The sequence below is a fragment of the Beta vulgaris genome, chromosome 9, assembly GCF_026745355.1.
Source record: "Beta vulgaris subsp. vulgaris cultivar EL10 chromosome 9, EL10.2, whole genome shotgun sequence".
Taxonomy (NCBI): Eukaryota; Viridiplantae; Streptophyta; class Magnoliopsida; order Caryophyllales; family Amaranthaceae; genus Beta; species Beta vulgaris.
In genome coordinates this window covers 5,143,049-5,155,156 of record NC_079210.1, presented here as the reverse complement: position 1 = coordinate 5,155,156, position 12,108 = coordinate 5,143,049, and the positions used below count along the sequence as shown (strand labels likewise).

The following is a 12,108-nucleotide window of genomic DNA, read 5'->3' as shown; positions in this document are numbered from 1 at the left end:
GGATATTGAAGTAAGTTTAACTAATTATGGACTAGACTATAAAGATGATGTTTTTAGATCGGGATTTGGTTTAATAACAATAAATAGAGTGCTATAAATGAATTAGTACGTGACTTTTTGTAGATAAGTGAATACAAGGGTAATGATTATTTTAAAGGAGTTTTAGTTATTTGATTCAATTGTTTTGTAATTAAGAAAGGAGTGTGGACTTATCAATGTAGGTGTGAGTATGGTTCCTAGATGGTTCATTGTTGATTACATTAATTAGAATTCTGCTAATGGTATAACTAGAACCATGTTTGGTCACTTAAACCAACCTTTGAGGGGTGAATCTCGAGTTATGGAGTTTAAGTTAACTCTCCTTAGTTAATTCTAAGAGAGAGACCTTCATATTGTGATTGTTGTTGGGACTTGATAACTGATATTATTGATAAGATGAATATAGATTGATGAATATGAAAAGGAAATTAGTATGAACTATGTATATGCAAAAGCGTGTAATGTGTAGAATTGGCATAGTAACTCTCATTAGTTAATTCTAATTGAGAGGCCTAGTGATATTGTTGTGGATATTTTATCGACATGATTATTTACTATAAGTTGTGGCTCACAAGCTTTATGACGGAATTGGAATTGAAAAACATATAGGTATCGATTTGAAATACGTATATATAAGAGTTTCATGTTAAATGATTATGGTTATCTACGGGGAAAACCACTTGGTTTGGTTCGTATTCAAAGATCGTTATTAAGGATTACTAAACCATTGGATGAGCTATATGAATAATCTGATTGAGTCATGAATAATAATCGAAAGGAATTTGAAAGGGGAAAGTAGCCTCGTCTGAGTCGACCGATGAGGTGACATGAACAGTGCCCCATGGACTGTGAACCTTGGGGGCCCCACAGGGAAACTTGCCCATTCCTTTGTGGGGCGATAATCGGGCGTTATATCAGGTAATGTGAAACCTGTGGATGGCTGATGAAATCAGCGGAAAAATGTACTCCGGACTAGTCGCGGTTATTGGCCAAAAGTAAAGCGAATGGTTGGGTGACGACCCCCACTGTCGGAGTGTAAGCTTTGTCTCCTCCGCCGCGTTCTCTTTCCCCCTGGTTAAAAAGGATGGTATCGCAAAGTATGAAAGTTATATCGATAATGGATTCCCGATAGGGAATCGTATCGTGGTAAGTTGTATCGATATTGGATTCCTGATAAGGAATCATATCGGGTAAGTAATGAATGTTTATTCAGTATATGAATAAGAATATTGATAGTGGTTTCCTGATAAGGAGGCATATCTTGGTAAGTGATATTAATGTTGGATTTCCTGATAAGGAATCGTATCTTGTTATGTGGATTCCCGATAAGGAATCGTTATAGTGAAAGTTATGATATTTATTGCCCGATAAGAGGTTGTTTATAGAATATAAGAAAGTGATTGATAGAGTATGAAAGCATAAGTTTGGTTTTCTGATGAAAAATTAATTAAAGGAAGTAAAGTATATTGCTTATATCAGAGTTGGTAAACCTAGATTCCTGAAAGGGATCGTGATATGTTGAAAGGTAACTAATTAGTTTCTATATGATAATAATTATTTCTATATGAGATATGTATCTGTTACAAGATTGTTTGAAGTCACGTTGTTGGGTTTGCTATTATTTGAATGACGATGTAGTAGAAAAAGGAACAATTAGATAAAGATGTATAAGTATGTTGTCAACATGAGTTGATGTGATGCATGTTATGACAATGTGATTATGTTGACTGCTGAGTCGTTTTCAAGTAAAAGCCACCAAAGCATGTGTTACTCTTGTTTACGGGTTTAGTACTCAGCTTTGCTGATGTGTGCATGTTGTTTTGTCATTTCTGTGGCCTGTCACTTGGTGGGTGGCAGTATCTTAAATGTTTCAGGTTGAAGCCGTAAGTTAATCTTCTACAAGTTGAAGCTGATACGAGACGGTGTATTATCGTAGTTGTTACAAAGTGAGGGCGCTTAACTTGTAATAGTTAGTTATTAAACTTTTGTTTTAATTCTTTGTATTTAAGAGTCGTTAGTGCTCCTGATTCTCTGTTGGTTGTTGCTCCGCGAAAGCGTTGAGGTTGATGAGTTATGGGATTTGGAAATATTTTATTTAATAAAATTGTAACAGGTTCATATTATTTTTCGCTTTAGCGTTGTTCTATTTTCAAAGGAAATTCTGCCGGATTTTCTGTAGAAATTTATGGGAATAAAGTCTGAGAATCAGAGCATAGTTGCAATAGTTAATTATTTTGAAGAGAGTTAGCAATTGAGTTCCATACTCTCCGATGTAGTTTGGTGAGTGTGATGGTAATAGCTCGGGTTATCTCGACCAAAGCTTCTTTCGCTGTGCTTAATCCTCAGTAAGCTGGTCGGGAGAATTCGGGCTGTTACAGTCAGAGAATAGTCTAAATGAATGTGTGAGAATATTTGAGAAAACGTACCTGAATGATCAGGTGAAAGTACTATTTATAGGTAGTACCGATATGATGTCACCTCGTGAAGGTGATGATGTCATGAAGGCCTTTTTGTCAGTGGGCTTGACCGAAAGCCTTTACTTTTCCGGCCTGCAAAGTCCCATGGGTAAATTGGTAATTTTATGCCTCAAGGGTATTTTGGTCATTTTACTGGTAAAGTGTGTCATGACCGGGATAGGCCCAAACCTTATCCCCACGCTCTATGTTAGACACAACAAGAATGCCAGCCTTTAACGTCCGCAAAAATCAAACGCTAAAAACGCGGGGTCGGACGCTAATAGAATTAGCATCTGTCAACGGACGCTAAAAGTTTAATGCAAAAAACCTGGTCGCTAATACCTGAATTAGCGTCCGAATGGTCGACGCTAAAGTTTAGCGTCTAATAAATGAAAGTTAGCGTCTGCTATGGGGCCGAACGCTAATTAGCGTCTACTAAGGAGTCGGACGTTAAATAGCGTTTGGTAAAGCGGACGCTATTTAGCATCCGACTCCTTAGCAGACGCTAATTAGCGTCTGTTAAGGCGAACGGTACTTTGCAAAACCGGTCGCCAATTGTTCGACTTCTTGTGAGACTCACTTGCATAAACACATAATATAAGAATTCAAGTAGTTCTAAAAATGACATATACCTTCCAGAAATTCAATCAGAAACAAATGCAAGCCTAAAACTCTACACACTAGTTATATTCTAACTCATTTTATGATATTCAAAAAAAAAAATAGAGTTAAATGACTCGAGAAATAGGAATTGGACGCGAAAAGGCATAAATAGGCCTAAAATCACATTTATGTTCCCGATATACAACCAACAACAAATGCAAGCCTAAGAATCTACACAATAGTTACATTATACCTCATATAATCATGTTCAAAGAGAATTTGGCATTAAATGACTCGATAAGTATGATTTGGGCGCGAAAAGGCAAAAATAGGCCTAAATTGACCTTTTCGTTTCCGAAATGCAACAAACAACAAAATGCAAGACTATAACTTTACAGAATAGTTACATTATACCTCATATAAGAATGTTCAAAGAGATACTGGGGTTAAATGACTCAATAAGTACGATTTGGGATCGAAAAGGCAAAACTAGGCCTAAATTGACCTTTTTGTTCCTGAAATGCAACAAACAACATTTGCAAACCTAAAAATCTACACAATAGTTACATTATGCCTCATATTATCATGTTCAAAATGAATTTGGGGTTCAATGAATCGATAAATAAGATTTGGAAGCGTAAAAGGCAATATTGCTTTGTTCTCAAGTGAGGCAAACTCATAAAGTGTTTGAGACTCCATTGAACCACAACGTTCCTACGAACAACAGAGATTCAAACCGAGATGATGACGCCGACGACAGTCTCCAAGGAGGCTAAGTCCAGCCGCAACCGCGCTCTATTTTCGACGATCATGTCCAACAACGCCTTCAGCAACTAGAAGACATTATCGCCAGAATTCCCGGCGTCCCTTGCCCTATGGAGAAAGCGATGCCGAACAGCTATGCAGACTCACCTTTTGTTGATCCCATCGCCATGATCGAGGTGCCGAAGCGATTCAACGTCTCAACCATGAAATTGTACGACAGTACTACTGATCCAAACGACCATGTCGCTCAATACAAACAGCAGATGATCACCATCTCAATTCCTCGTGCGTGAAGGATGCATGTGCAAAGGCTTCGTATCAAGGTTGATTGGACCATCTCTACAGTGGTTTATCCACCTTGGCAACGACACCATCTCTTCCTTTGTTTAATTAATTAATATTTTTAACTTACAATTTGCTAGTAGTCGCAAAATGGAAAAATAGGCTAGTGATTTGCATAGAATTGTGCAAAAATATGATGAATCCTTGAAGGAATCCTTCAACAGGTTTAACATGGAAAAGGTGTCGATGCCAAACTGCAACGTCAAGATGGTGATTGAAGCTTTCTGGCGAGGATTGGATGAAGAGTCAGATCTATACAAAGAGCTCACAAAATATCCTTATCCAATGCTCGAGGATGCCCCGGCTAAAGCCCTTGCCTAGATCCGACTGAATGAAGACATGCACTCAAGGAAAGCATTCAGCAATGCCGACAAGAGGAAGTCGGTGACGACCAAAAAAAGGTTTGTGGCGTCCAAAGCCTTATAATCGTCCGCAACAGGTCCACAACGTCTGTCATTCTTGGCCTGTCAACGATTGGAAAAGCCACCCCGGCTTGCCACCCATGCTCACTTAATATGGTTCCAGTGTCAACGCGTCAGGTATTGTTAACACTTTGCATTATTTAGGTAACACTATCAAATGGCCTTTCGGGAACGAGAAAGTAGCACCCCGTCGAGACAAATCCAAGTGGTGTGAGTTCCATGGAGACCACAGATACGACTCCGATGAATGCCTCACACTAAGACGCGAAGTGGCACACCTCCTCAAAAACGATGTCACTTAATGGACTTGCTGATGGGAAGAGGAAAAGAAACCGTTTCTAAAACTGATGAACAACGACAACCTCCTGCATCGCCAACACATGTAAAGGTAATTAATATCATTAGTGGCGGATCAGATATTTGTGGACTAACCTATTATGCAGTTAAGTGTCATGCAAGAGACACACCAAATAAGGATGCTCTACACAAAGAGCATTGTCACTGCCAATAACGTTTGAAGATGACGAACTCGATGTTGACAGAGACATCCACCATGACGGTCTGGTAATATCTCTGATTGTTAGTAATTGTTTACTAAAACGTGTGCTAGTTGATAATGGCAGCTCAACCAATGTTCTCATGAAACACGCTTTGGAAGACATGAGCATTGACGAACACGATATTGTTCGAAAATCGACGGTCGTCATCGGATTCAATGGTGTAGCCAGATTTACCATGGGAGAAGTGACGCAGCCCACTACCCACCTATGCCAAAGGAGTAAACATGCCTACCAAGTTCTACGTCGTGGATTTTCCATCATATTCACTAGTGGAAAAATAAGGAAGGGCTGCGCTGAAAAAGGCCCTTAGTGCGCTTTTTGACAGCAGCCCTTTCAATAGCAGCCCTTCACTTTTTAAGTAGGGCTGCGCTTGTAAAGCGCAGCCCTTCATAATGAATGGCTGCGCTTTTACCTAAAAAGTGCAGCCCTTTAAACTTAAAAGGGTTGCGCTTTTACCTAAAAAGCGCAGCCCTTTTGACCCAAAAAAAAAAAACTTTTTTTTTTTTTGCAATTTTTATGTCAAATTGACCCAAAATCACAAAAACAAATACTTCAATAACAAATGAATATATTATATTCAGTAAATATTATAATTAAACAAATAAATTACAAAAAGAAAAATTAAGATATATATAAACAAAACCAAACAACAATAAATCTGCAAACTTTGCACAACATGTCTAGATTGCAAGTTCTCCAGAGACAATTAAGTAATAAAAATTATACATCGTTGCTGAATGAGGTACTTGATGTTGCTGTAATTTGACCAATCTGAATATAGTTGATTGTTGTGCTTCAAACTACATATGAGTCACACACAAAAACAGCAGCTATGCTGAGCCTGCAAATTTGGATGGGAAATCACGGGAAAATATAAGCACAAAAACGATAGAATTTTTTATCGAGAGGAATCAAAAGAGACAGTAAGCAGAGGTGATAGAATTTTTTTTGTTTGGTCACACATACCTGGGGAGATGGATTTTTGAGGGGTTGATGAAGAAGAACAAAAAAGATAAAATTCGAAGAACAGTCGAGTCTCTTATCTCAGAACAAAAACGATGAAGAAATTCAAACAAAAACGAAAACGAAAAATTCTATCACCTCTGATTCGAACAAAAACGAAAACGAAAACGAAAAAATTCGAACAAAAACGAAAAATTCGAACAAAAACCCCGAGATTCAACAAAAAAAAAAATTCCTTTTTTTTTGCTTTTACCTTTTCCAGTCTCTCTCTTCACTCAAACAAAAACGAAAAAAAAAAAACAGATCTCAGAAATTCGAAGAACAGTCGAGTCTTCGATATGAACATAGCACGGTTGATGAAGAAGAAATCATGAGTAGGAGAGAGATATGAGTGGAGAGGATCCATCATTCAAACCCTAAATTCCCCATTTTCGTTTCCAGATCCATCGATCTTCAACGGTAATTTTGTCGATTCATTTGCGAATTATGGAGTTTAATCTTTTCGCAGGCGTTTTCTTAACTTTTTGAGGTTTGATTTTGGGAAAAGTGTATGAAAACAACTAACACAGGCCATGGGAGAATCTGGGAAGTAAAAAAGGAGAGGAAAAGGGAGAAATTGAGTGAAGGGAGGAGAGAGAATGTGAGAGAGAATGTGAGAGAGGCAGGACTACGGAGAGACGGGGAGAATAAAACCCTAGCGCGCGCTCTTAATTTTAAGCCCAATGCACTTCTTTTCAAAATAAAATTAAAAAAAAAGGCCCATGAAGGGCTGCGCTTGTCCCAAAAAACGCAGCCCTACTTAGTTGGAAGGGTTGCGCCTTTATAACAAGCGCAACCCTTCACTTAGTAGGGCTGCGCTTTTTCTAAAAGTGCAGCCCTTCTGAATGTAAGAAGGGCTGCGCTTGTTAAAAAGGCGCAGCCCTTCTGTTATGTAGGGATGCGCTTTTGTAGAAAGGCGCAGCCCTTCCTTTTTTTTCCCCTAGTGATTACAACATCATCTTGGGGAGACCGTGGATCCATAGCATGAAAGTCATCTCGTCTTCGTACCATCAATCTTGAAGTTCTTTGAAAGTAGGGAGCGCAGGAGATCAAAGGCGACGGACGGATCGCAAACGAGTGCTAGAAAAAACCCCTCAAACCTCGCAAGATGGAAGCATAGAAATTAAAGATGCAGATGTTAGGGGAGCAAGACTTTGAAGAACAATAAGTGGACGAAGTCATACTTGACGCCGACAAACCGGATCGAACTATTAAATTAGGAGCGTCACTATCCCCTGACGTCCGAGAACAAATAATAAAATTTCTTACGTCTAAAACTGATTGCTTTGCATGGTCACATGAGGATGTAATAGGTATTGATCCCGACGTGATAACACACAAGCTCAACGTCGAAACTCACCATAAACTCGTGAAAGAAAAGAGACACAATTTTGCACCCGAGAGAAACCAAATAATCAACGACGAGGTCTAAAAGCTGATTGACACTTGCAAGGTAAGAGAAGTTAAATATCTTGATTGGCTAGCTAACATCGTTGTTGTAGGGAAAAATAACGAAAAGTGACGAGTTTGCATCGATTTCACCGATCTTAACAAAGCTTGCTGGAAAGATCCTTTCCCATTGCCTCACATTAACGCTGTCGTCGACGCCGTCGACGGACATGAGTTTCTGACATTCATGGATGCCTTCTCCGAATGCAACCAAATACTCATGCACCATGAAGATCAAGAGAAGACGTCGTTCGTCACTAACCGTGGTATCTACTGCTACAACGTTATGCCATTCGGATTGAAAAACGCCGACGCCACTTACCAGCGTCTTGTCAACGCCATGTTCAAAGATCAACTAGGGGACACCATGGATGTGTACATTGATGATATGTTGGTGACGTCCAAGGCTGCTTGTGACCACGTCTCACACCTGCAACAAGCGTTCAACGTTATACGAAGGTATGGAATGGAACTCAATCCTACTAAGTGTTCTTTAGGAAATTTGTAGGAAAGTTTCTACGGTATATCGTCACATAACGCGGAATAAAAGCTAGTCATGATCAAATAATTAAGGGCCATCATCAACATCCAATCCCCAAGAAACATTAAGGAAGTGTGCAGAAACTCGTCGGACGCGTCGCCACCTTGAATCGATTCACCTCCAAATGCTCTAAAAGATGTCGGTTATTCTACGACGTCCTGAAAAAGAAGAAAGGCTTCGAGTGGACTGATCAACCTGAACAGGCGTTACAAGAGCTCAAGTAATATTTGATGACACCATCGTTATTGTCTAAGCCGACAGTAGACGAGCCTCTACAACTATACGTCGCCGTCAGTGAATCATTAGTTAGTGTCGTCCTGGCTAGGGAACGCCAGAGAGGCAACTACCTATCTATTATATAAGTAAATCCCTCGTCGACGCCGAAACTAGGTATTCATCTTTGGAAAAACATGTCTTGACATTGATTACCACTTCCAAAAAACTGAAACATTATTTTAAAGCACATGTAATACATATCAAAACTAAGTATCCTATTAAGTCAATCTTGAGACGTCCAGAAGTGAGAGGAAGGATGAGAAAGTGGTACATTATTCTTAGTAGTTATAACATCACGTACTAGCCACAAACGGTGATAAAATCCCAGGACTTAGCAGATTTTGTGGCTGACTTCAGCCCACGACTAGAAGTGTTGGCTCAAAGTGCGATCAGTATGTTAGATGTTCACACAGTTAATACTAAATGGGTGTTATATGTAGATGTATCCTCGAATTTTTGAGGAGCCGGACTAGGTATAGTACCAAAGTTGCCAAAAGGGACACTGTAGCCCGAGCTATTAGGTGTGATTCCAAGGCTACAAACAACGAAGCGGAATATGAAGCATTATTAGCTAGATTGACACTGGCTCAAGATTTGAAAGCCACTGACGTTGAAGCATACAACGAGTCATTGTTAATAGTTAGCCAAATTGAAGAACTCACCGCCAAAGACTCCAAAATGATGGTGTATCTTGAAGCAGTCCAATCAGAGGCAAATTTTTCACATGTTTTAACATTCATCAGATCCCGAGGAATCAAACGACACAAGCAGACGCATTGGCCAACATTGGCTCAGCTATGAGAAAGTTGGGATTCAAGAACATACATATAATACACTTAGCAATGGATTCTATTGGCCAACGTTGCGACAGAATGCCAATGATTACGTCAAGTGTGACGCTTGTCAGCGACATGCTTCCATGTCTCACAAACCAGCAGAGAAATTACATCCAACCATAGCCCATGGCCCTTCATGAGGTGGGGGATGGACATCATCGGCAAATTGCCCGCAGCACTAGGGACAAAATTATTCATGTTGGCATTAACAATCTATTTCTCTAAATGTATTAAAGCTGATTCGTTCTCCCAGGTACGTGACAAAGAAGCCATCTCTTTTAGATGGAGAAATATAATGCGAAGGTTTGGTGTCCCGTTAGAGAAGTCTGCGACAACGGGTCTAAGTTCATCCGTGAGCCCACACGGAGTTTCAAAGCAAAATGGAATATACAATTAAACACGGCGACACCAAGGTATCCACAGATGAATGGACAAGTTCAGTCCAGCAACATATCCATCATAAAAGTAATTAAGAGGCGACTCAAAGTAGCCAAAACAAATGGGAAGAAAAGCTGTCGTTAATTCTCTGGGTAAATCAAACGACTCCCAAGACGGGGATGGGGCAGACACCATTCTCATTAGTGTATGGCTGCGAAGCAGTTCTATTTCCAGAAGTACGGATCTCGACGGCGAGATATGGGTTGCCGACGCCAGAAAGGAAAGAAGAGGATATAAGTCATGACCTCGTCACCAGTGAAGAGTTAAGAGAGGCGACACTCGTACAAAAGGCGTCACAACAACAAATGGTGGCTCAAAGTTTCATGTAACACGCCGATAATTCTCTCTTTCCAAAAATACCTTTTCAATATAAAATCTAGAGAATTATCAAAGCATTATCTCCCGTGTGATAACGTATCGGCTTATTCAAAATTTTACAGCGGAAAATATGTATAACTAAACTTCATACTTTAAATATAATTAATAAACAAAGTACTTAAGATCAACACACTATAAATGTTAACTTCAGACCAAACTTAATATAATATGTTCCTACTAAAGCGATAGATAAAACAATCTGTTACATAAGCTCTCCAATTTCAGATCCCCATGATGTAACATCTGCAAACCTGTAGATGTCAATGATCTAGAGAATCTGCTCACCAAAATGGGTCATTACATGATCAATAAGGCAAAGCCATGATCAACATACACAAACAAAGCACGTAATCAGCAAAGCTGAGTACTAAATAGTAATACATAAACATTTCTAACATGATACTAATAAATAATAAGCAGGGATAAATAATAATATAACAATCTAACATTCTGCAGATAACTTTTACTGAACTAAATCTTAACCATCTTTTTATTACTTTAATGGAATATTTATTGGACCGAGTTGTCCTACCAAAACATGCATTCACCTAGGAAGAGGAAATACGGGTGCGACTCTGTATTCCAGAATGACCTGCAATATCGAGGAACCTTTGAAAAATAGGAACGGTGATCAATCCGTTTCCTAGAAAAAGCCATGGCAAGCTCACCATGAACCCAACTCCTGATTGTCCAACTTCAGACATGCACCAGTCTAATGTTTATTACTATCCAAGTTACACTTTACGTGATTTATAATATTTTACTTGCTATGACACACAAGTAACACAAACATATATAATCAAACATTCATAATTGAACTTCCTTTTTATCGTAGAATTAAATAAGTGATCACACAACTTATAATCCAAGATTAATTCCTTTTTATTCCAATCTCTCTTATTTGTTGAACCTAGCCAACAACCAACTTACCTTTCAAAGGCATAAACAACTTACCAAATAAGGCCCACAGTCCTCATGAAGTAGTGAAAATAATAATATAAGGGTAACACACGATTCAACTCAATAAATATATTAATTCCCTCATGTGAATTAATAACTAAAGTTCCCAACCAACATGCTTGCATCGATATTCCATACAAACATGATATTCAACTCATAATCAAATCTCATATTCAACATGTTTGCTGTAAAATCCAACCATAATAGAAATCACATATGAACTTACAAAGTTCCTATACATGTACTACAACTTTTCTTTCCTAAAATCATGCTACTACATCACATAGCACATATGTATGTATGTACCTTGTGTAAACAGATTGGTAGGCTTTGTAAACAAATTGGTAGGCCCTTTTAATCACCTTAAAACTCACCAACTGAATAATCTCCGCCTAAAACAACCAATATAATTCAAAGTCAATACTCCAAATAAAATTCCAGCAACTTTAAAATACTTTAAATCCTCTTTAAAAATATTTAAAAGTTGTTTTTTACCATTAAAACTTCCATTACTTATTTTACCTAGCATAGTACTACTATACTAGTCATTAAAATCCATAAAACTCCATTAATCACAACCTTTTTAAAATTCCAGCAACTTATAAATTATTAAAACTCTCTTTAAATATACTTAAACATGCTTAAATTCATAAGTTAAATGAATTTCATAGTTTATAATATGCTACTATGATTTTCCAATCCTTAACACCCTAAAAATTCATGGTTTGATAATTAAAAACTCAATCTAAATATGATAATCAAATTTGAAATTTTATTCTTTCAATACATAATTTTGATAATCATAGATTCATCACTAAAACAGTAAATTAAAGTCATTAATCATAATTAGTACTAAAAAAACATAAAAACATAATCTTTAATCAAAACTTGAGGAGCGAGAAAAGAATCAAACCAACAAAACAAAGGAACGAAGGGCTCCAATCACACGCAGCAGCAGTGGCACAACAATAGGCGGCGGTGGTGGAGGATTTTTGGTGTTTGTGATGTTTCTTGTTGGAGAAGAAAGTGTTTCTTGAAGAA

The 12,108-nt window shown here is 38.2% G+C and overlaps 1 protein-coding gene across 1 annotated transcript; it reads left to right on the top strand.

The window, feature by feature from the left end:
- Positions 1-7,825: 7,825 nt before the first annotated feature.
- LOC104883305 (uncharacterized) lies at positions 7,826-9,688 on the top strand. Its single transcript, XM_010667793.1, has 3 exons — positions 7,826-8,097; positions 8,896-9,166; positions 9,545-9,688. Exons 1-3 carry the CDS (start codon positions 7,826-7,828, stop codon positions 9,686-9,688), a joined length of 687 nt encoding a protein of 228 aa, XP_010666095.1.
- The last annotated feature ends 2,420 nt before the right edge of the window (positions 9,689-12,108 follow it).

Excerpts from the sequence above, each read along its gene's own strand:
- LOC104883305 (XM_010667793.1), top strand. The coding sequence starts at position 7,826 with ATGGATGCCTTCTCCGAATGCAACCAAATACTCATGCACCATGAAGAT. Across the intron at positions 8,098-8,895 it reads GCGTTCAACGTTATACGAAG|ATGTATCCTCGAATTTTTGA; the intron begins GTATGGAATGGA and ends TGTTATATGTAG. Across the intron at positions 9,167-9,544 it reads TTGAAGCAGTCCAATCAGAG|GTACGTGACAAAGAAGCCAT; the intron begins GCAAATTTTTCA and ends TCGTTCTCCCAG.